The 24,997-nt window shown below is 38.9% G+C and overlaps 1 protein-coding gene across 1 annotated transcript; it reads right to left on the bottom strand.

The window, feature by feature from the left end:
• Nucleotides 1-11,240: 11,240 nt before the first annotated feature.
• Nucleotides 11,241-20,276, bottom strand: LOC139635155 (tetraspanin-8-like). Its single transcript, XM_071502202.1, has 9 exons — nt 20,111-20,276; nt 18,276-18,332; nt 16,484-16,603; nt 16,290-16,364; nt 15,675-15,770; nt 15,289-15,411; nt 14,595-14,627; nt 14,413-14,496; nt 11,241-13,312 (listed from the first exon to the last, which is right to left on the bottom strand). Exons 1-9 carry the CDS (start codon nt 20,168-20,170, stop codon nt 13,223-13,225), a joined length of 738 nt encoding a protein of 245 aa, XP_071358303.1. The 5' UTR covers nt 20,171-20,276; the 3' UTR covers nt 11,241-13,222.
• Nucleotides 20,277-24,997: the final 4,721 nt, after the last annotated feature.

Raw genomic sequence — 24,997 nt, 5'->3', positions numbered from 1 at the left:
AGCCAGATTCAGTTTTATTGAGGTTTTTATCCAGAACAGTCTGCTAGAAATGAAATCAAATAATATGAAAATAAATAAAATAACAATCGTTAAGTGTTCATTTATATTAAGCCACACCCCCAAAAGAAACAACCTTTTTTAGCTTTAGCATTGTTTGGTGATTTTAAGCTCAACTTTCCAGCAGTTCACCACCTTGAGTCCTGTTTTCCATTTTAGCAAATTGTCCCCATTAAAAGTAGAATGAGCTCCTCCAAGTCCACGTAACCATCAAAATAAAGTTCAGGGATCACCGAACTCCCCAAAACCAATCAGGGGAGTGTTTTAATACCTTTATTGGATAGGACAGGGGAGAGAGATGTAGGTAGGTATAGACGGGGGTGGAGAGCTGGGGAACGACATGCTGCAAAGAGGGAATGTGTCCTAACCACTGAGCTATCAGGTCCCAACCTGGGACAGTGTTTTTATTGTCAGCAACACTGCTCAGCGACAAGTGGAGCTATTTATGTTCCATCAACATCATGACACATGTATTAAACCTGTCATCAAACGCACCATGAGTCTCAGTCATGGCGACAACATTACTAGTAAAACACTTCACACTTTCATTTGAGATTTCATTTGGTTTTCTTTTAACTGATAATTTCACTGATAATCTTAATTGGTCCCCTGGTCCACGATCACTGTCCGTGTTCGATAGTTAACAGGTTGCTGGTAACTGGTGAAATTTAGCACACAATTTAGCAGGCTAACGTTAGCTTCGTTTAGGCATGAAGCAAACTGTAAACCGGTGTAGCTGATGTCGCAAAATGATCATTTACTCTGGCTTCATGGTCAATCGCAGACAGTTTGAGAAAAACTACATTTAAAACATGATATTTTAACAAATTTACTTGCAGAACAGCAGGGGTCGTTTGCATACCACTGAAGTTCTGTCATTTAAAAGAAGGACCTCTCTTTTGTGATTTCTAAGCAGATTTATGGAGGTTTAATAATCATATAATAATGATATATTCAGAAAGAGTGAGTCACACTCAGTCTGTGCTTTTAGAGAAATCTCAGTATATAGCAGTTTCTCTGATGTGCGGTGAGGATGAAACATTTTAAATAAGAAAAGTGGACTCTCCTTCAAGCTGTGAAATGATTTCCTCTTCCTGCTGTCACAGCTTTCCACAGTGTCAACACCTTTAGGCTCAGAAATTTGACTCAGATGTAAAAAGAAGAAGGAAAAAAAACACATCTGTGAAATGAGTTTTCATGTTTGTATTACTTTTTTGCAGCATGGTTGTTACTTCCTCTTTTCATTCATACACAGATATCTGTCAGACATACAGGCAAAAAGCCAGACCACTTCAAATTGTGTAAATATTTTCTTTCATAAAAACTGTCCTGGGAATATGTATTGTGGCCCCTTATATGCCAAGTGATTGCATTTCTTATAAACTTAAATTACTCTGGAAACTGCAATATGTGCAACATCTAGATGAGAAATGTAGTGACTCTGCTGTACACCTGTTAAATGTGACTGTGAAACAGTCTGGGATTCTTTCTGAGAGAAAACTAAAACCTTGTCTGTTTTTTAAATTAAAGGACCAATATTCTACACTTTTCATTGTTGTATTTGAAGTGTTGATATCTATAAGAAGATATATTTGTAGTTTTAAAAACCAAAAACCATGTCAGTGTGGTTTTACATCTCCTCTCTCAGGCTTCTCTTCTGGCCCAGTTTCACCTGGTTCCACAGCCCGAATCTGGCCGATGCTAAGATGCTATTTCCACATCTGGACACATTCTAGCACACACACAAAAATCTTCAGCCTGTGAGTCAATACCAGAGAATAACAGCTGAACTCTGAACTTGAAAAAGAGACATAAATCTCCCTCCCACAATATGCAACCTTTAAACTTGTCTCCTTGTTGTTTCCCATGTTTTGTGACTTATTTCACAGCAAAAACCATGAAGCTCTGTCTATAAAATGTGTGACTTTATAACTGTTTATAACAAACAAACCTCAGGGTCAGTTCGGCTCTGTCTCTGGCTGCAGCTTTTCTCTCTAGATTGAAAGATTGAATAAAAACTGACCTTGTTTATTGGAAATATTTTCACTACATTTGACTTTTGTGCTGTAAAAATGACACAGGGACATCAAATATTGATTTCTCCTCCTTTCTCTCCATGTCTTCATCTTATTGACACTGTTTTGTTTCCTGGACTGAAACCGACTGACCCAGACTTTAGACAGCTTAGCGGAAAATTATTTTTTTCTTTTTTTTTTAAAGTTACGTAAATCAAGATAAATAGGATAATATTACCTTTGCAATGCATAATGAGCGATATAATTTTTCACCAAGCAGCTCAGGCCTGGTTCCCCTGGTGTTTTAATGATCCGCCTCCCGATAGATCCTGTTCTGAAACTGAACCAAACAGCCAGGAGCCTCATTGATCACAGAGCTACGAGCCAGCAGCCCGCTGAATTAACATATTCATTTCAGCTGGCATTTAGCTGGAGAGAGACAGATGGAGGGAGGGACGACAGTCATGAGGGAAAGTGATGGAGGAAACAGAGGTGGAGGAGAGAGAGAGCATGAAGAGGAAGATGTGATAGAAGTTTAATATCTCACTGAAATTACATTTAGTGCAGCGTTGGAATTAAAGGTAGACGAACGACACATGAATACATTTTCATCAGTCTCTTTCCTCATGGCTGTAAATGTCTGACTGAGGCATTGAATCCATCAGCACTAACTTCACCACTGTTAACACTATGACGACTCCACCGGCAGAATTATACAGAGAAAACAGTCACTACACCACATCCATCACCGCTGCTCCTGCAGCGACACCAACATCTGCTGCAGCTTTTCCCCCACTTACACTATTTATTGATTTTTATTTATTGTCTCTTTACTTTCTGTCATTTTTCTGCTTTGTTTTTTAATGTTTCCACTTTTTCATCAGTCATCAGTCCCAGCAGATGTCGGACTCCAACGACTCTAACCTCTAAATTTTGGTTGGAGATGAAAACTGAGTTACACTTACATCCAAACCAATTAACAAGTGAGGGACAACACTTGGAGACCTGGGACTGCAGAGATCAGTGAAAGCTTGACGTCAAAACCCAACGTTGGCTAATTGACACTGAGGTTTAGCAGACCTTGGGTTTTGTTCTTGACAAGAACATCAGTATTTTATGTCAAGATGTTATGAGATGTTTGGAAGACGTGGATTTTGGAAAACATCAACTTCAGCTGTCGTCAGTATTCGACATCAAATTAACTTTGGCGTTAGACGACGTCCGGATATTGATTGAATCTGTGGACTATCTGAATATCTGTGCTAATATTGAATGGAAATTCTTAGGTCCTGCTGCCAGTGAAGGAAAAAGTAAAGAATCACTTAATTCTCCACAGCTTTGTTGACTCCAGCAGAAAAACAAAGAACATTAACATCAGATACAAGAGGAAAAGACAAACATACTTTCAAGATGAAAATCTAAACAGCTCAATCATCAGTATGTTGTTCACTCTGTCCAATTATTTTCAAATTGTAAAGATCCTCTTGAACCGGTGAACTTGTAAAACTGCTGCAGAAGGTTCTCACATTGAACGCAGCCTTGAATAAACAGCTGGGGAAACGAGCTGGAAGCTTTAAATAAACTGATGAGGGTTTTTTTTTTTTTTTTTTAGAAGGACACTGTTGATGAATCTGTAGTGATAAGATCTGATGAACTCCCGATTGGATGAATTTTATCCTCAGGGATCAACGACAGATGTAGTTAGTTTCTCTCTCTCTTAATCAAAGCTTTTTGTTTAGGGAGGCTTTAATGAAGGTGCTCCAACCTTCAGCCACAGGGTAGTTAATAACACACACACACACACACACACACACACACACACACACACACACACACACACACACACACACACACACACACACACACACACACACACACACACACATTATTGGTAGACATATAACCACCATCTCTGGCGTTATGGACTTTTCTGTTCAGGCTTCTGTGTTTATACCGTCAGTGTTGACGCCCGCTGCTGGAATGAGGAAATGAGGCAGAGTTTAAGTCTTTAAAGTAGATGTTTTTGAAGGGAATTCAACATTTGTTGAGTTTCCCACGTTTCAAATTTTTAATATTATTTCTTGAAAAGGCAAAAATAAAAAACCGTTTAACCCTCAGAATATAAAGGAAAAAAAAAAGTTTAATCTGTGTTAAAACTTGCAGAAAAACCACCTGATATATTCAACAAAAGCAGCTTTTACAGGGTTAAAGTGAAAACTCAAAGAAATAAAAAATTTTAAAAAATAACATGAAATGAAAAAATCAACAGAGAGAAACTGAGTCTGATTCAATTACAGCTGACCTCTTGTCTCTGGGGGGTTGCCACAGTAACAAGGACTCCTGGTCAGGAAGATTTCAGGCTAAATATAGATTGTTGGCACGTGTGTACACACACACACACACACACACACACACACACACACACACACACACACACACACACACACACACACTTGTCTCCCACATCTCAGGAGCTGAGATGAAGCCGTCAGGATCCCTGGGGGAGAAATAAATAGTCGTCTTTTTGTGTGTGTGTGTGTGTGTGTGTGTGTGTGTGTGTGTGTGTGTGTGTGTGTGTGTGTGTGTGTGTGTGTGTGTGTGTGAGACACCTACAACTACACTTAAGCACAACAAATACATACACAGACATGAACACACTACACACCAGGTCCTGTGGGTTTGATTATCAGAGTTTGAAGACTGAAATACATCTGTTGTTGTCAACTGTGTGTGTGTGTGTGTGTGTGTGTGTGTGTGTGTGTGTGTGTGTGTGTGTGTGTGTGTGTTTCCTCAGTTTTCACATGTGAACTATCTTCATGTAAACTCTTCGGTTTGATGTGATTCCTGGTGTTTCATTTACCCTCCAACCCATTATTCAACCCTTCAGTCAGAATCAACACATGAATTGAAAATACTGTTGTTTTCCTTCATGGGTCCTTTTTTAAGATTAGCATGTCTGTCATTTCCACACTGTGCATGGTGACGTCCCTTTCATGTCTGTATGTATGTAGTTTATGTCTATGGGGCTAAAACAGTGAGTTTAAATCTTGGCACTGAAAATAAAACCTGAAAAAGGAAACAATTGCTTTGAAAAACTTGTATAAAAGTTGTATTGGTACTGAAATAAATACTGGCCTTGAAAAAGGTTCCACTAAAAATAAAGCACAGGCATTAAAAAAAACACTAAAATCTTATCTTAATTAATTTTGATATTTTTGCATTGATTTGATGTTTTTCAATGTGGCTCTTCCGATTTTTCTGTTTCAGTTATTTAATTTTTTTTTATTTTTTACACTGTCACTGTTGTAAGTGTTTCAATGCTATTGTTTCCTTTTTCAGCTTTGGTTTTGTTTTCAATGCCAAATTTTATTGTCAGTGCCAAAATCTAATGCCACAGTTCTAGCCCCATGTGTCAGACAGCTAAAATATCACACACACACACACACACACACACACACAAATACATAAAACCCAACTCTGCTAAATATTTTATTGAAGCTTTATTCAACATGTTTTTGGTGATATTTTTCTGATACTGCTGCATCATGATTTTAAACACAAGTTTAAGTATTTGTATTTTTACTTAATACGAATCTTCTGTGAATATAAACCGGTATATAAAATAATATAATATGTAACCCACATATCAATATAGTGAAATAACTTAATTTCAGTCTTGTGTTTAACCCTGCACTGCATATTTATGAGCTAGTTGCATAACAAGCTACCAGCTAACAAGCTAACATTCAGAAACCTTCAACAGTATGACATCATTATGACCTCACCGCTGTGTGCTTAACATTCATTTCATAAACATCTTGGTGGAGTCGGTAACAAACCATAACCTGTTCAAGCAGGTTCAAACTGATTTCAGGTTCAGTGTGGCTGGTTAAACAAACTTTTCTGGCACTGATCTGCAGCAGCTCTTCTCCCTGCGTTAGCGCCGTTCATCTGGCGAACGATTAGCCCCCGCTAACTGCACGTAGCGCAACACCTGTTACTAAAACTGGATAAAACTTGTTTTCATGTGACATTCTTTGTCCCCTGACAGTAAACAAAACTCGTCACTGGTTGATTGACAGTCCTCATTCATCTCTGTAATTGTATTCCACTGCTGCCATTTAAAAAATTGTGTGTGTGTGTGTGTGTGTGTGTGTTTCGGCATCGGAAAGCAAACCTCGCCTTGAGGTATTAACCAAGTCATGCCTCATTACACACACACACACACACACACATACACACACACACCTTTCCCTCTTCTCTCCTTCCTTTCACCTCTCAGTCCCTCTTTCATTTCTTCTTTTCCTCAACCGTGAAATCTGTTCATTCTCTTTTAGCCTGTAGATTTTTCAGGATGTACAGTTAAGGTGAACACACTCTCAGAATACAGTGTTTTCATATAAACTCATACAAAAATTTGAAATACATTTATTATTCCCACACAAAGAAACCTTTTTTTACATGTGCACGTATGTGAATATGGAAAAAAACAAATGGAAACGTTGGGAGCAACATAAAGTCTTACGACAACCCACTGAGGACACAGATTGCATCACCCATTCAGTGTAGCCTCCTGCTGCATTGTGTGTGTGTGTGTGTGTGTGTGTGTGTGTATGTGTGTGTTTGTGTGTTAGCAACATTTCATCCACAAGTCAAAAACAAGGGCTTCAGAGCGACATTAAAGGATTTGTTCAACACAGAGGAACCAAGAACAACTGCAAAGCAAAGTTAAAGAATAAAATAAATCTGCTCTTGACACAAAGAGAAAAGGCCTGTCATGAACTATCAGACACCGATGATGCAAATATAACCAATCAGCACGGAGTATGGGTGCTGGGTGGGTTTTAACGTCACTGTAAGGCCATAAATCCGTCTCTTCATCATCCCTCAGCACAGCTAACCTGCCATCCATCCTCTTTCTGCTACTTAATCCAGGTCAAAGACACGGTGGTAGCCGGCTCAGCAAATTAGCCCAGATTCCCCGCTCCCTAGCTACCTCCAACTCCTCCTTCGGGGATGCTGAGACCAAAGGGGACACGTAATCCTCTCTATGTGCTCTAGGTCTGTCCTGGGGTTTTCTCCCAGTTGGACATGCCTGGAATACCTCCACAGGGAGGCATCTCGGGGGGGTTTTCCTAATTTCACAAGCCCAGACCACTTCAGCTGGCTCCTGTAAACAGGAAGGGAAACCTTCATGTCGTCATAATGTTTCCAGAATCACTGTTTTGTTGCATAATTTGACACTGGTGACTAGAAACGGACTCTGGATTTGACTCTGGCCAGCTGACCTCTGCTTCCAGGTACAGTATGTATAGTATATGACCTCCACATCAAACAGTGAGAGATGGGACTTCATGCTTTTCTCTGCTCACATTGTTTTTATCCCCAACTGAGGAAACAATCAACCAATCAGAGTGCGACTAAGAGTAAAGATGTAATTCTATTTCATACAGGCTTTATATGACATTGGCTGGACAGATACGTCACTGGCTTCTGATTGGTCAGGGGAAAACAAAAGTCTCTTTGGCAACATGGTCAACACGAACACAAAGATGCATCTGTCGCTTGAGATTTTGTTCATGTACTTTGACCTTTTGGGAAATGCACTTGCTCGTTTTTTCATAGAGCCACTGTTATGTTGGGCCATGAAATAGAAGCCCACCCACAAGCTTAGCTTAGCTTAGCTTAGCACAACAGCTGGAGCTACTGAGCTAGTTTTAGCAAGGGTGTGCGCACCAGTTGTTCGGCGAGTTTCTGGTCTCAGTAGAAGTGGTCCAAATACACGAAACACACAGCAACAAATATGTTAATTAAATATATAAAATATCAAACTACCACCTTGTGTCTTCTGCAGCCACAGTGAAAGCTAATGGTAAAATTCAAAAAATAAAAATACTGGTGATAGAAAGAGGCCAAACAAACCCCGACCATCAGAAAAAATAAACACTGTGATTTTTCTCTCTCTTTCTCTCACTCTGTCTCATTAGCATTGATGTGCATCAGCTAGCGCAGCGGTTCGATAGCCACTAGCCTACGGTACATAGTGTAGTCTGAAGGAGCTCATCCATTTAAAACTAATCACACACACACATACACATACACACACACACACACACACACACACACACACACACACATACATCACAAAGGTCATTAAGAATATATTAGAGGTGTCGATGTCGTTATAAATTCACAACATATTAGAGGAGTCATTAAGAAATATAGGTCATCACACACACACACACACACACACACACACACACACACACACAGAGGGAGGTTATTAATGCCATTCCTCAATGAGACCGACAATCCAGAATGACTAAAGCACGGTGTGTGTGAGTGTGATGGATGGACTCAGGTGTGTGTGGGGCCCCGTCCCCTCACTCAGGGTGGGGAAGGAGAGGGAGGTGTTTGGTGTTTAACACTCCGCTGTTATTATCCCGTTTCACATTGTACTGTGTGTGGCTGTGTGTTGATGGTGAACGCACTCACTGATTCGGCCATTTTAAAGTCTGCAGCCATGCAGCTCTGCAAAGCTGTGCTTTGGCGTAACGGTGCGCAACATGGCTAACATGGCTAACATTTGCTAACTAGCAGTAAACAAAGTACAGGTGAGCCTGATGGGTCACTGTTATTAGTTTTGGTCATAAACTTTGGATTTGATCATAAACTGTTAAAGTATTGAGCAAATACATCCACACCAACAGGTTTTCGTTTTAAAAGGCATCACTTTTGCTCCGTTTACACTTTGCATCCACAGTAGTTTGTGTGAAAACTGTGGTTAGTGTTGACCGGCAGGAACAGAGACTTTTGGAAATGATGATGTAGACGCCGGCATTCGTGCCCTGATTGGGTCGTATCAGTCATCAGCTAGAAAACGAATCACAGTCCCTTCTGCCCCAGAGGGCGGCTGAACATTTTCACCTGACTTTTAGTGATGCATTTTGTTCGCTTCAGTTTTTTCTGTGCATAAATAAACCAAACCAAAGGGGAAATGCAAGAGATTTGTGACAGGACTCGGAGCAGAACACAATTTATGTCTGAAAACGCCTCAAGTTACATTTTACAGATTTTTGGCAAATAGTGAGGGAAGCTCTGGTGCAGCAATGATCAAACAACACAACCATAACCTGTGGTTTTTCCACATTGTTAATAGGCCAGCAGACACTTTGACGTGTCATGACAGCGAGCCAGCATGAACAATACATGGGCCCTGAAGCTGGAGCAGCTAAATGGAATTCAGCCATCATTCATTGTGTTATTTACACCTGTGCTTTTCCTCCTGTGACACGTGAAAAAAAGCAGGGTAGTCTGCACGTTTGTTCAGGTCGCTGATTCATTCACTACTTTACATTTTACTGCCACACGTATCCTGTCAGCTGAGTGCTCGCTCTTTTGTTCTGCCTAAGCTGGTGCAGCTTCACCGCTCACTGCATTGTCACTGGTGCCACGTTCATGAAGTCATCTGCAGAACGCTTCCCTCGGCTGCTGCTGGCAACCTTAACTCCATTGTTTGACTGTTTGTCTCAGTTAGACCCTTGGTGCTTGGTCCTAGACCTGCTTCATAATCTAAAGACACACGGAAATCTACCTTTATACTATACGAGACCTTTAAGTTTATCATGGAAAATGGAAAGACAGAAGCAGGGACACAGGAGAAGATACTCAAACATATTCTCATCTGAGAGTCAAAAGTTGTGTTTTTCCTTTCTGTTTGTCTCTCAGGCTTTAAAAAGAGCAGGCTGTCAAAAACTCAAACCGTATCTCATTCTTTTGTCACGGCAGTGTTTGATTAACGGCCATAAATAACAGTGGTGTGTTCACTTCACCTGAACAGTGACCCAGCAGTGCGACTGAAAAAGATAAGAAGGATGTAAATGCTAATCCACAATTGTGGAGCTGAGTGACAGTAGGAGTATGTGATCGACTTCATTAAAACACTAAATATGACCGTCTCAGTTTTTACTATATTTAACCTGGAAACAGGAAATAAAACAACCTTATTTATGTGTTTGTACCTGTGACTGGTTGTCCTCCTCCTCTCCAGTTCATTCACACCAGGATGCTCTGTGGAGATAAATGTGTGAGCTGCTCCTCAGGCAAATGCAGTGAGACTGTGTTATTCCTTGGTGTGTACTGCCCTCTAATGGCTGCTGCTGGTTCATGCTGCCATTAGGTAGAATATGTGGCCAAAAGTATATGGACAAATGAATTTCACAATAAGAAGACATGTGACAGCCCACAGGAGTTTGCCAAACAATGTTTAAAGGAGGAAGAGGAAAAGATTCTCTGGGCTGAGGAGAGAAAAACTGGAGCTCCTGGGCAGATCTCCAAACACAATGTTTGGAGATCAGGTAGTCATGGGGCAAAAATGGCAATTTTATCCTTTTAAAATCTGCAACATAGTAATATGTGCAAAAAGTGAAGCGATCTGAGGACTTCCTGAAGCCACTTCAGATCCATGGGGAATCAAGGGCAGGAACCAGATGGAGGAAAGAATGGCAGCTCACATCAGTATCAAAAGAAAGAAATAATAATATGATGGTAGGGGAAGCAATGATGGGAGTACATAGTCTTTTTTATTAACTACTTCAAAGAAATGGGTCCAGTAGAGGGAATTTAGTTTTTCCTTCATTTGTTGGAGTTTAGGAAATAATTTCAGACATTATTCTGGCTCATTATCATTTTTTTTCTTCTGTTCATTCTGTTGAATAAACACATAAACACGAGGAAGGAGAAATGTGGTCTTTAACATTTTGTTAAGAGAGTTGTCAAAGAGAGTTGTCAGCTGAGACCCATTTAAAAAAGAACCTTGTCATGGAAAGAAGATGCACCAAAGACTCCATGACCTGTGAACTCTGGAAGCTCCTCAGAAAGAGTGAACTGACTGTACTAAACCAGCCCAGTGCTGGTGAAACTTTTATGCTGACAACAAGTTTCAGGACGATTCCCACCAACACTGTGCTGAATGATAACTAGGCTCGCTGTTTGACGCTGCAGTGGAATCCAAGATGAAGATGCTGTTTCCCAAACAACAAGACAACCTGTATTTTCCTCTACACCCCCTTAAAACCCCCATCTTCTGTCAACCTCCTTATTAGTGTCTATCAGTGCGTCATCAAACCCAGTCTAAGGTGAGAAAATAACTGTTAGACATTAGCAAAGTGTGGGTATTCAGTGTTTATTCTGAAATGATATGAGCACAGATTTCACAATAAAACAGTTCCTGTCACAATATTTCTCTTCTATTTAAATCCTTTTTTTGGTGGAGTGTTCACTGCCTGTGGGAGACCTGAGTTGGTGTTGTTTGGTTCCGTCACATGCCTTGATCCTCAGTTGAACTCTGAGTTATGTAATTTTATCTTTCACTGGTGCTGACATCAATAATTGTACCAACTTTTTTTTTTCTAGTAGGAAGCGTATGAATTCTAAATTTTGTTGCAGGGATCTGTTTCCCCAGTGTTACCTGTTCTCTATATATTCCAGATTTTGAAAGTCCAAGGTCAGGATCTGCCATTCAAACATTTGGCAAAATATTGTGACTTTTATAATAGAAGGTGGGGAAGTGCTTACAGACAGGTCAGACTACTCACCAGATTCCAGCAACAAAAAACTAACAATAATAATAAATCTTTTCAATTTAAACATTTCTATCATAGTTTTGATTTTTTTTTAAACACAACACTGGACTTGAGGACTCTCTCATGGTGCTGCAAGATATGAAAAACTAAGTGCAATCATGTAAAGCTATTATCTGTGCAGAGCTGATCAGATTAAAGCAATAGTAACATTGACAATTTGTATAACAAGATAGCTTTGAAGCTAGGCTAGCAGTTTCCTCCCACTTCTGTACTGGAGCTGTTTTTGTATCGGACACACATAAAACTGATTTTGATCATCTCATCTTACTTGACTCATCAACACCTGAAACAGGAAAGTTTAGCAGTTAAATCAATAAATTGCAATAAAATTGCTACAATCAGTTGATTTATATGCAGGGACACAGTAAATCCACAAATATAAAGTTGACCTTTGACACACAAAATTGTGCTGTTGACTAATAGCACACTAACTTGACAGTGCTGACCCTTTGAGAGAATAAAGAAACTAGAGAGTTCAAAAGGGAGGATGCTATCCTATTAGCCTATTAGCTGTGCTGCACCAGAACCTGTCCACTTCCTGTTAGTGCCATTGTACCAAAACTGACTCATCTAGAGAGCACTCATGTTATTTTTCTTCAATGAATAGAAATGAATGGAGCTCAGTGGCTAAAAATAAATAATTATGTTATATTTAAAAAAAATTAAATTAAAAAGCCCAAATGTTATTTTAGTTTTTGCAAATACAGTCTCCATTTGACTATAAATCCGAATTTTTAAATGAGAAAATAAAGTCGGACTGTATGCTGATTGGTTGGATTTATAACTGATATGATTGTGAAAGGATATTCACCCAATTGGGTCCAGATGTTGTTAAAACTAAATAAAAATGTACATGTGTTGTATCAGAAGCCGTATGTTGCCAAGCAGTTAGCTAGATTGCCAGCTGAACTTTAACTGAACAACTAACAGTTTAGTGTGTAACTTAAAGCTAAATGACAGTTAGCAAGCTAGACATATACCCGGAAGAGCTGTGGTGAAAAGAATGCTAGCATGGTTCTGCCTGCTAAGTGCGTTAGCAATTAGCTCGCCAGCTACGCTGGTTCACCAACTAGCCCTGCAAGTTGTCATCACTGAGCTTCAAGCACGACCAGTTTCACCAAGTAGCACAGATATTTTTCTGGTGTGACCAGGGCACAAGATGTAAAACAAACTATTTTATTGTTGCTTTTAAAATCACTGGTGGATGCTGTGATAGAGCTTCAGTCAGATATGGAGAAGGGGTGAGATTAGAAACTGTTTCTTTCCTACAATATGTCTCCGTTACATAAGACTACTACAATACCGCATGCCGTCAAATAACACAAAATATAGAATTCACAAAAAAATAAATGTTTGCTCTTCAAGCTTCAGCATCTCTCCTGCTTTTGCTTTCATTCATTTAAAAGGCAGAAATAATGTAAAAAAAAAAAAAAAAAGAAGTCATGACCACTGACTCCTGCAATTACAGTGCAGAGGTTAAAGGTCAGGGGTCAAAGGTGGTTCTCCTCAGTAGCCCTTCATAGCAATGGATGCTCCTCCGCCGTCGTGACGTTTGACTTGATGGATCATGAAGAAGGAGACCAGCAGGCCCATCAGCTGTAAAGACGGATAGTCGGTTAGAAAAACAGACAAACTGTGTAACGCACTGAAGGACACCACATGAGCAGCCATCTGTCTAATCCACACTGCAAACAAGTGATGTTAGAAATCCAAATGCTGAGTGGAATCTAACAGCTGCTGTAAAGATGTTTTGTATTTTTTTTATTTTGGTTTACTGTCGGCATTTTGTTAGTTTAACAGCTGAATGAGTTTTCTGCGCTAACGGCTTTCACCAAAAGACAGTTGCAAACTGGAAGGTGTTTTTCCCCACTTTGTTTAAAGCAGTAGTTAAGCAGTTTGCAAACATGAAATCAAGAAACTGAAGTAACAGAATCTATGCACATTCAGGATTTGGTAACCTAAGATTGGTTTTTTAAAATTAACAGCCTGCATTGTCTAATGTTAGCTGTTGGTCATAGACGGGTAGCTAGCAGTATAGTTAGCTTAGCACTGCTGCTGAGAGGACCAACCCCTGAGCGGTTAATTAAGCTGTTAATCAAGATTCATTCTTTATATTTATAGCTGTGAATAAAAAAACCTGCACTGATTTGTAGAGTCTTTAGCTTGTGTTCACTGCAGTAGAATTTAAATCTGAGTAATTACATATTTTTTACAGGAGTTAAGAAGTCATAGTTGATATCTCTTCTTCCATTTTTACGTACGCAGGCTTCTAACTTTGACTTTTTATCAAAGAACCTTTTTTTTTTTTTACACACAGTTGTTCCCATATACATTATTGTAAGGTGGTATTTCCACATCTGGACCAAGTCTGGCACACACAGAAAATCTTCTATCTATCAGACAATAGCAGAGGATAAGAGCCAGACTCTGCCCAGATGTGGAAGTATATGGGCCAGACTTGGGCCGAGGTCCCAAGCAAAGGCTGGGCCAGAGGTTTCATTTAACTGTCTGGGTTCCCACACATATCACTGAGGAAAACAGGAGTAAAACCTCCTGTTGTCATTGGTGTATTTTCCCTCCTTTGAAGGTTTTAAATGGCTTTGGGAGGGTTTGCTGGAGGTTGCTGCCAATATCTGAGTAAAAATCACAGAACATGTCAAACAACAACAACAAATGAGAATGACAGCCAAGCTTACTGCAGTTATAGCAAATCCAAAGCAGAAGCCCATGCTGATCTTGAAAGCTATGTCCATAATCTGAAAGATGGTATCACTGCAGGGCTGCAGACAAGGAGATGGAGAAAGGGTCATTATCTGGAAAGATCACTGACTGGTAGAGGTGTAGTTTTGATTGGTTGATTGACTGACTGATTGAATACCTGTCCATAAATTTGGCTTGGGCCCGTGGTTCCCTGCAGGAAAACAACAACAAAATATGGTCACAATAATCAGCAAAGAAAAACAGTCCACTGCTTGTCCTCTGTGAAGATGAAATGAAACCAAACTTATTGTGTCTAAAATATGTTTTCTGACAGATTTCTTCTTTCACACCCATTTTCTGTACAGATGCTGATGCCTCCTTCGTTTTTCATTCAAAACAAGAGCGCAACATCACGAATGCCATTATCCATCATCATTATCCCAGTTTATGTGATTCATGGCCTGTCATTCCTCACAGTGACGGCAGGTTTAACTGTGGATGCATGGATGAACAACACCAGTTTGTTTGAAGCGCACTGATTCTTTCTGCACTGCACTGCAGAAATATACAGAAATATACTGTTAATATATAATAACTGGACTCAGCCTCATAAAACTTGACATCATCAAGTGTTTTCAACTTGAAAATAATAAAAAAATTCTTTGTCATATTTCTGTGTTCTCATATTCAGTGATGGTTTAATGATATCTGCCTAAAAAGCCACCATCTTTTTATCTCAACGAACCAACACCTAATATTTGCATAATGGCAGTGGAAGATAACGCCCATTAATTCGCTTTTTATTGTTCTATCCAGCATGTTAGCATAGATCTTTAGAGCGCTGCTAAATGTGATATTGCAGTTTCACTAACCTCAGGTCTGGATATACATTTGTCTCGTTGACCAAAGAGTCCTGACCCATATGTGCTGCACTGACAGGATGCAGGGATTCTATTTCCCCAGTCTCTGGGGCTCACCACTCCACAGCAGTGGGTCTGCAACCACATGAGAGAGTGAGTTTCAACAGGTGGAAAGAGTCTTCAGCAGCTGCAGCAGGAGGTGATGATTTTAACAAGTGAGAGAGAACTGAAGATAATGCTCAAAATAATCACAACAAAGTACTGATTACACATTAAAATTGCTGTATTATCCTGAGATAGTGTGTGGGAGCTTTATTTAGCTCAACTGTGAAAAGGGTTTGGTAAGGGCATTAATCTTTTGACTTCACTGTAATACATTAATAAACAGAGAACATTACACTTTGCTGCAGCTGTTCAAGCATCTCTCTCATTCCTTCGTCTTCCATGATGGGCTTTGCCACTTCAGAGGAGGTGTTCTTCAAGGCATCTCTGATCTGCAAAGAACAAGAGAACAACATTAGCATCAAGATCAATAGAAATATTAAAGGTCCCATATTGTATAAAGTGAGATTTCCATGTGTTTTTTGATTATAAAGCAGGTTCTATATTAATACTGTGAAAGTATCAAAGCCTCAGTCCACAGAGAAATGCACATAGCCTGTATTCAGAAACTGAGCCTTAAAACCAGCCGTCAGGACTTCTGGAACTTTGTGATGTCACAACAAAGCAGTCACAGCTCTCAGCCCTAAGCCACGCCCACCCACCATCCAGCCTCTCGGGATTTGGTTTCTCTGAGTAATATGCTATATTTTTATTGCATCACACAGAAAAACAGCATGAAGGTAACAGAACAAGAGGCTAATGGTAGAGTCAGAGAAGACAGAGCGAGAAATCCATTGTACTAGTAGATAAAAAGGAAGAGAGAACAACAGAATCAAGATAGGAAGACAAAAATTAGCATAGACAAAAATCAATCAACTGTAGATAGATAGATAGATAGATAGATAGATGACCTTGTTTCTTGTAACAACGACAACGATGCCAAAGATCAGCATGATGACCATTCCAACCCCCATGAAACCTGCAAACTGTACATGAAACAAGGACAACATTCAAAGTTTTATCAAATCAATAAAACAGATATATTAGGTGATAAGCTGATGTTAATTAGTTCTGCCTCTTATTTAAAATGTGCTCTTATACTTACAATTTTTAGGGCTAACACTTTCTCGGAGCAGCCTGCGAAGATTCCCAGGCAAGAGATGCCGAGGACGCCGATGGCAAACAGCCAAGCCCAACCCAAGCTCGGGCCCCCCAACGCCGACATCTGCTCCGCCATGGCAGGACAAAAACACAACACAAACACTCAATTACTTTACATTTATTTTACATTTCAAATTACATTTTTTTTCTTACTGTCAACAAATCCCATGAAAAAAAACAATGTGTTTCTGCATCTGTCAATACTTTCTGGCTTCCGCTGTATATTATGTAGAACCTGCCCAAAGAAAAAAAAACCCTCTGGCCCAATATATCCCTGGGTCCTTGGCCCGAGGCCAGCCCATATACCTCCACATCTGGGATTACTCTGGTTGTTATCCTCCAGTATTGACTATATGTGCACCAGAATTGGTCCGGATGTGAAAGTGGCATTTGACAATCAGGCTGTATATGGGCCAGATTTGGGCTGTGGAACCAGACGTATAGTGGGCTAGAAGAAAACATCCGCTGGCCCATGTGCTGTGTTTACTGCCACAGTTTATCATTATTATTATTATTATTATTATTATTATTATTATTTATCTATTTATTTATTTTTGCATAGTTATTTTTTAATTACATTTACAATGCAAGAAATCATGGATTGAAAGTTTGTTGATTTATAATCTTTAGCTTTGTGTTGCACAGCAGATTCACATCCAGGAGCGGTATGCTAATGTTATTTTCTCTCCATAACCAGTTTCACATTAGTGTTCACAGTGGTCACAGTGTTTTCAGACTGAATAACATTTGCACAGAAGCCTCATCCAATGGAGGGAAAAACTGACGACTGTGACCAACCCAAACATCTCTGTCTTCATGGGACTTGTTGGCAGAGAGTGATGGTTGTAATCACATGTGTTGTAATATTGTTTTTAAATATGACGCCAGTTTTTGTGAAATGTAATCTCCAGACAAAAATCTTGTTTTTTATTGGGGCTGGTTCTACAAAGGACCGTGTCAAGTTTCGGCGCATTAGAGGGTTTAAACCCTGTTTCCTGGAAAGCGGACGTTGGAATGCAGGAAATCTAAAACCTGATCATGTTTTTTGAAACGTGCTCAACAGAAATGGAAAGTGAATTTGATTAGTTAAGAACAATGAGCGAAAACACTTTGCTCTATAAATACAGATTTTCTTGTCGTCCTCAGTATTTCTGATCTGATAACCCTGTGAGAGCCATCCTGTTTTTCCTGTCGCAGAGCTGACTGTGAGAATGGAAACCTCCCCTCGAGCAACATCTGTTCTGCTTTAAAGGAAATTAGAGCCGGCACTACATCTGGGCAGCTGTTCGCCTCCTAACAAGACTCATTATCCTTCACCTCAACTTGTGTTAAACATTTCTAGTCAGGTATTTTCAGATGCGTACTTCATACGGGATTATACATGTCATGTCATGTCCTGACTAACAAAATCAGCCACGATTTTCACAAATGCAAACCAGCTGCTTTTGTTTTGATTAAAACTATGACATAACACTCTGAGAATATTAAATTCCTGCCGTAACTGAGTCTGAACCTCCACTGCTTTTATCCCGCTGGCTCTAAGTGGTCATACGGGGACCTACTCATGTTGCTTAAAATAAAAATGACTCATGATTAGTAGTAGTACACACACTGAAAGATTACATAAGTAAATGTAGCTGTATTCAGTATTTTATTGTGCTTACCCATTTTTTCATTGTTATGATATAACATACAAATGGCTTCATGTTTGCTGTGACATAACTGTTGTTGTTTACCTGAGGGCTGACGCTGCTGACCTTCACCGCCCCGTAGATCAGAACACATCCAATGATCTGCGGACACATCACATTAGTTAGCCCGTGTTTAACAAAATAAAGCTGAGCTGTGCCACCATAAAACTGATTTTTAAAAGAAGAAAAAGCAAAATATAAAACGTGCAAGTGAAATGTTAGCCCTGCAAGACCCTACAGTGTCTCCAGTGTTACAAACTCATGTTGTTTATTTGTACATATTATATTATTTTTATATATAACTATGTATTTTGAGTATCTGATATTGTCATTTTGCAATTCTTTTTTGTTCTGTCCATTTTGCTGCTGTAACACTGTAAATTTCCCCACTGTGGGACAAACAAAAGATTATTATCTTATCTTATCTTTGACCCAGAGATGTTCAAACTCACATTATTTTATACTCTAGAGGGGATCATAGAGTTTCCAACAATACTAAATGCATCAAGTGTGGAAAGTTTGTAGGTGATGCATAAGATATCTTGAAAATTAGTCATACAATGGGTATCAGCCTGTCGCTCATGTAAACATTAAACCTTAAAGGTCTGAAACAAGCTGATAAATAATGTAAATGACATTAACTCAAATTAAACTTAAACAGGACTGTCATACTGCGGGGGGGGGGGGGCAGGCCCATTGTAAAGAGGACACACATCATGAGGAAAAAATATTTAATGAGAATATGTGGTGGCTTAAAAAACTAATACAATTATTACTCAATATTTGAGCTTTAAAAACTTTTAAGCAGCTGGAAAATGGTTTTTATTCTCTCTTATCCTGGCATTAGTTCATTTTTTTTAACCTTTCCTCAGTTGTCTCCTGGTGGAAGTGGTGTTCCTGCTCTGAGACACTAGAGGGCGACAGAGAGTTAAAAACAGAAATTCCAAGATTTTCTCTGTCAAACCAGATGATATCACCAACCTGAAGGCTAATGCAATCATTCACATGCATGAAAAGAAAAGGGCAAGGCGGGCATTAAGAAAAGGAAAACATTACTTTTGGACATACTTTTTGAAAATTTAACACATAGTGAAATATTTATTTGAATGTTTCAGTTTCTCATCTTTGTTTTTTTATTCTTGAAACTTATTTTGTCTTTTTCCTCTTGTACAAATTTTTAAGTCATCATTTGTTGCATATTTAAGTTTTTATTGTTTTACAGTGACACTGCTGAAAATATCTTTCTTCAACAGTTTCATGAGTGAAAGTTGTGGGCGGACTGTAATATGAACCTGTTGTCTCCTACACAGATTTTCTCTCTGTTCTTGTTGCTTTGAGGGTTTTTTTTTTTTTTTGTTTTGTCTGTCGCCCTGTTACTGGAAGTGAATGTTTACTTAACAAAAGAAAAAAAACGAAAGGACCTCGGCCATTTTCACCGTTCATTACTCAATACTCAATATTCAATACATGAACCTATTTAGGACTTTGTTAGTTTAATATCAAACTTTTTATTAAAGAATCCATATTTTTAATCTTATTTGCAAAAATAATCTGAATCTTATGTGAAGTTTTGAGCTTTGATACTAGATTCTGTCTGTTCCACAGTTTCTGTGTCAAACATCTTTTTAACAAATTTTAACTTATCTTTTTGCCATGTTTTCACCTAGCTCATGCAAGCCTCTTTGTTTATGAACATATAAAATAGGAACTGAAATATTTCACAAGAGAAATATTTTTTAATCTTGCTTCAAACACAAACATTAAACTAATTAAAAGTAACATTGAAGTCCAAACAAAACACATAAATTATCAAAAATGAAAATAAAATCAGAAATATTAAAAAAAAAAGAAAAAAAAAAGAAAAAAGTTTTTCTACTTACAGCAAACACCACATTGAAGAAGATAAAGAGGCATTTGAGGCATCCATTAATTTTTCCCATCTTCAGTTTTTAGTGATTTGCTCTCAGTAGATGAAGAAGTGAAGCTGTGTGCATGAAACACAGTGTGTGTAATGATGTGCAGCGGTGTGTGCATGTGGAGTAAGTGTGTCTGAGGATGAATGCAGAGTTACGACATACAGACCTGAACTGCAGCCAAACCCCTGGATCCACAGAGCAAACACAATACACAAGGGAAATGACTAACTTTGACACAAAGGGCTTCCCGTAAAATTACAAAAACTAATTTTAAACTTAGAAAGTCATTTAAGTATCTAAAGAGGTTTTTATTGTATTTTTATGATTTTAAAATGTTTTTTCTTATTTCTTTATTTAACAAGCATTTATGATTTAAAAATCATAAGAATACAGAAAATTAGTTTACTGCATCCTCATAGAAGATGGGTAAAAAGTGGGATGTGTTATGAACAGATCCAATGAGAAGACCAGAACCATCGATGTGTTAGTTTGTCTCATATTTTCTAACTTCTCTGCGCTCTGCTTCCTTCTGACCTAAATCTTTAAAAGCACCTCACACATATGTAGTTTCATATTTAAAGGCTCAGTCATTTCCAACAAACAGAAGTAAATGGTGCATCCAAAGGGGCTATATTCAGTGGCGGATTAATCCACACTTTCACCTTGGACAGTTTACCACTGACATTTGTACCATTTAAAGTTTTTCACTGGACTTGAACAGCTTTAACTTCAATAAAAGTGAAACACTGAGGGTCCTATGAAGGATTTGATCAGTAGTGATGTTGTACATGTTGTACAAGGGCTGACGCAAACATTTCACACCTGTTACAAAAGACGTTTTCTCAACAACTTCTGTTTTTTTTGTTGTTTTTTTTTGTCAGTCTCTTACAGTCTGTCTGACATAAGATAAGACTTTTCTGTTCCTTAAGGAACATCACAAAGATAAAAAGGGATAACATTGCTCTGAAAGTAAAATATTATGTATTTTCAGAAATGTACTTTTTTCATTATACAAACGAATCCTAATAAGAACATTTTTCCTGTTTTCTCATCTGAACTGTTGCTGTGCAGATTGTAAAGCCGTCTGACATTTGTGATTGTGTTGTGTAATAAAAATCGACTTTACCTGACTTATTCTAAATCAAAATATTGTACAGCATAAAGCATAAGCAGCATAAAATGAATAGATAGTATAACAAATGAGGGAAGTATGAGCCTTCACCAAGAGACTGCACAAAAAAAAACCTTTGAAAAGTAGAGCTCACTGAAACTATGTGTTGAAAATAGTAAAAATCTTTATTTTTAAAAAATGAAATATAAAAAAAAACAAAACAGAAAAAGTCCAAACAAACAAAGAGATAAACTGGGTAAAGAAAGGCGATAAGAGTAAATTACAAGGGACTGCTGCTCCAATTAAAAAAGAGAGGAAATTGTTTCCATAAAAACGATGTTAAATTTCCCACTGTCGCCCCTTTGCTCTCTCTAACTGCTCTAGCTCTATGAAGTGTTTACAGCAGCTCTGACTGAGAAGGCCACACCCCCTTATAATGTGAATGTGTGTGAGTGTGTGTGTGTGTGCGCGTGCATGTGTGTGTGTGTGAGAGAGAGACATAACGGTTCCATCTTTACTTCTCAGAAGAAAAATGTGTAGGTCAAAGGAAAAAACACAACTTGTGCAGCTTCTACCCATGACGGATGATGGGCAGAGAGTGAGGAGGAGAGAGAGCTGAGGGCTGAACAGAGCCCCCCGTTTCACAAAACCAGATGTTGATGAGACTAAATTCCCTTTTTGTAAATTGCACAACCAACAACTGCACAGATGCACCACCCCCAACCACCCACCCAACCACCCACCCACCCCCGGCCCCAAGAACAAAACCGATTCCGGGAAGAAAATGTGTCCGTACGTGGAACAAGATACTGCTAATTTGGTCACTTGCAGATAAAAATGACATTAAGACATGAAGGTTAAGTTTGACTAAATTTAAACAACCGTTGCTTTGTTTCTAAATAAACTTATAAGCAGTTGTTTAACAGAGCTGTACTGGAAAATGAGAAAGGTCTTTGAGCACAGGAAGTCTAAAAGAGCTGTATCCTTAACCTTTGACCTGACAGTAGCAGCTCACGGCCATCACACAGAGGATGTCGTTGATGATTTCCTGCCTCCTCGGGGTCACTGTCGCCCTGTGTGGTCCAGGCCCCGCAATCGTACTGATCACATTAACAGTCATGTTGAGTTTGTTCTTGTTGACTCATTTTTGAGTATTTGAATTACCAGGCGGTCGACCTGTAACCAGGAATGTGTACAGTTTTATCAGATACCTGCTGACCAATCAGGATCCAGGATCCTTCACCATGGCAGAACCTGTCTGGAGTTTGTCCGTGGGTTCAGGAATGTGCAGTTCTGTGCACAGAGCCGCTGGAATTTTACGAATTTAATTGTTTAAGTTACTACAAGGAAAACGCTTCACTGACTCTGACTCCTCAGTTAAACATGATGGAGCAGACCACAGTAAGGATGGCGGGGGTGTTGAGATTGTTTACTTAAATACACATGTAGACAGTCCCCTAGAAAAAGTTTAAGGTTAAAGTCATCACTTAAGGTGGATGTAGAAAAAACTTGTGAGCAAATAAGCAAAAATGTAAAGATTTTTATTATTATGATTATTATTATTATTAATTTCCATTTCAGTGTCAAAAAATAGCATTTTTGAATTTTGAGATCACACGATGGCTGTTTGTGTTCTGTTGAAGTGTGAGTCAAAGTTGTCTTTGCTGTTCAGACCTGTGCAAACACCTTACTACAGCTCCAACCTGTCAGGTTTACATGTAGGAACATTAATGTAATAACGAGGTGTTTTGCTGTTTGACCACCAACGACTGGACGCAGCGTCTCAGAAGTCCTGTCCTCGTGTCTCTGATCTCTGTCCCAACTCCTCGGGATGGACTGATGACATGATGATGTAAAACACAGATCGTATTGTGGGTTTTGAAGGAGAAGTGAAAAACAAGTCTTTAAGGGCCTGTGAATATTCTCATTTGTCCAGGTCATAGTATCTCAAAGGAGTTTTTAATCGAGAGCAACTGGACTTGGTTGTTATTAAGTCTTTAAGGAAATGAAAGCGTTACAGCTGCCTTTCTACACGCGCACATCATCATCCTGACAGCGCTCTGCTCATCTTAAGTGGGTCTTTGCAGTTGCACAGTGTGAGAAACTGTTAACAATCAGGCTCAGAGGTTCAGATTTCTGGTAACATGGCAGTATTTACAAGTACACACACACACACACACACATATAGCTTCTTATGTAATATCTGCTGTGTGTGGTGCTGAGCAACATATCAAACAACAAGTCATGAGTGTTGTAAATGAAACTTCACTTAACATAAAACATCAGTTCTTCAGATGGAGATTAACCTCAGACTCACGGTTCTTTGATAAACACTCAAATGTACAAACCTTTGGCCACAGGGACCAGATCCCGTTCTCTTGATGACACAAAAAGATGTTCTATGCTATTGTGGTAATTTTTTTATTGTCTCCCTTCACTTCCTGCTTCTAAATAAAGTAAAAATGTAGAATCAGGATTGTAGGATTTGTGGTTCAGCATCAAACCATCATAGGACAAAGAACTACACACAGTTCTGTCAGTTTATATTTACATACAAGCATTAACGTTAGGGTTCCTTCCCTCCATTCTTCTTTCTTCTTCTTCTTTTTATGACAGTTGTTAACCGTTTTTTTATGCTTCTGGGATTCCCCTGGTAACGCCAGTGTTTAACATCACAATGCTATAAACTGTGTGTAATTCCCTGAGGCAAGTGTATGTATGGAAAGTGTTGATAAGGGCTGAAGATGTCTCCTGGAGCCCTCATGCACTTGATGATTTGATAGTGGAACAGCACAAAGCGCTCATGGACTTTGAGGCCAAACATGAGGAGAGAAGTAAACTCCCAAGATTCATTTAGTTAGAAAACATCCAATCGCAGACCTTTAAATTCTTATATCAACAGAAGATTCAATCACTTCACTTGATTCAGAAACTTTTATCCTCGACTGCAATGATGAAGCTTTTTGACTTGGTTCTGACTCCTGACTGACTTCTCGAACCAAGATCTGACCTCAGGTGATAAGTTAGAGCAACGTTCACAACACTCTACATAGATAGATAGATAGATAGATAGATAGATAGATAGATAGATAGATAGATAGATAGATAGATAGATAGATACTTTATTGTCATTGCACTGATAAAACAATAGAACAAAACTTAGTTCAGCAGTACTCCATATAGCAGCAATAAAATATAATATCCTAAAATGATAAATAGTTATAATCACTAAAATAAGTAATATATCCTAAAATAAATAATACAATCAGTAAGGCTGAAGAAGTCATAATAAAATAGACATAAAGAATTCAAAGTGCATTGCTGCATGCAAAGGAAAGGAAGGAGTTGAAGCCTGTGTGTTTGTGGTTAACATGTTTATCAGTTTGTGAACTCTGTGACGTTGTACCCTCTGTGTTTAACAAAGACAAAAATCTCCCCATAATTCAACCTGACATGTTTGGTCTCTTTTTGGTGATTTCCCTGCTTCGTGATTTCTCTTCTCATACAACGTGAGTGTGAAACATGGAGCCTGATGAACTGATGAGGCAGTTGGTTCACAGGTTGATGGGCTCTGTGAAAGTTTGGGTGGCGTGTCTGTGGTCTTCATACTCATTCTGAGGAAATCCTACAAAAATTTAGAGCAAACATGTCTGCCTGTTCAAACTGGAACAAAGAGCGGCTTCTGCTGCTGCACCGTGCTAACAAAGAAACATGACCACCACCACCCACCACCCACCAAC

This window comes from Trachinotus anak, unplaced genomic scaffold, assembly GCF_046630095.1.
Source record: "Trachinotus anak isolate AG129_WGS33_773 ecotype Australia unplaced genomic scaffold, CSIRO_AGI_Tana_v1 ptg000018l, whole genome shotgun sequence".
Classification (NCBI taxonomy): domain Eukaryota; kingdom Metazoa; phylum Chordata; class Actinopteri; order Carangiformes; family Carangidae; genus Trachinotus; species Trachinotus anak.
The sequence above is the reverse complement of the archived record's forward strand: the minus strand, read 5'-3'. Positions and strand labels throughout refer to the sequence as shown.

Coding starts and splice junctions, on each gene's coding strand:
- LOC139635155 (XM_071502202.1), bottom strand. CDS start 20,170: ATGGGAAAAATTAATGGATGCCTCAAATGCCTCTTTATCTTCTTCAAT. Junction 15,771..16,289: donor TCGTTGTTACAAGAAACAAG/GTCATCTATCTA, acceptor TGTTCTTTGCAG/ATCAGAGATGCCTTGAAGAA. Junction 14,497..14,594: donor CAAGCCAAATTTATGGACAG/GTATTCAATCAG, acceptor CCTTGTCTGCAG/CCCTGCAGTGATACCATCTT.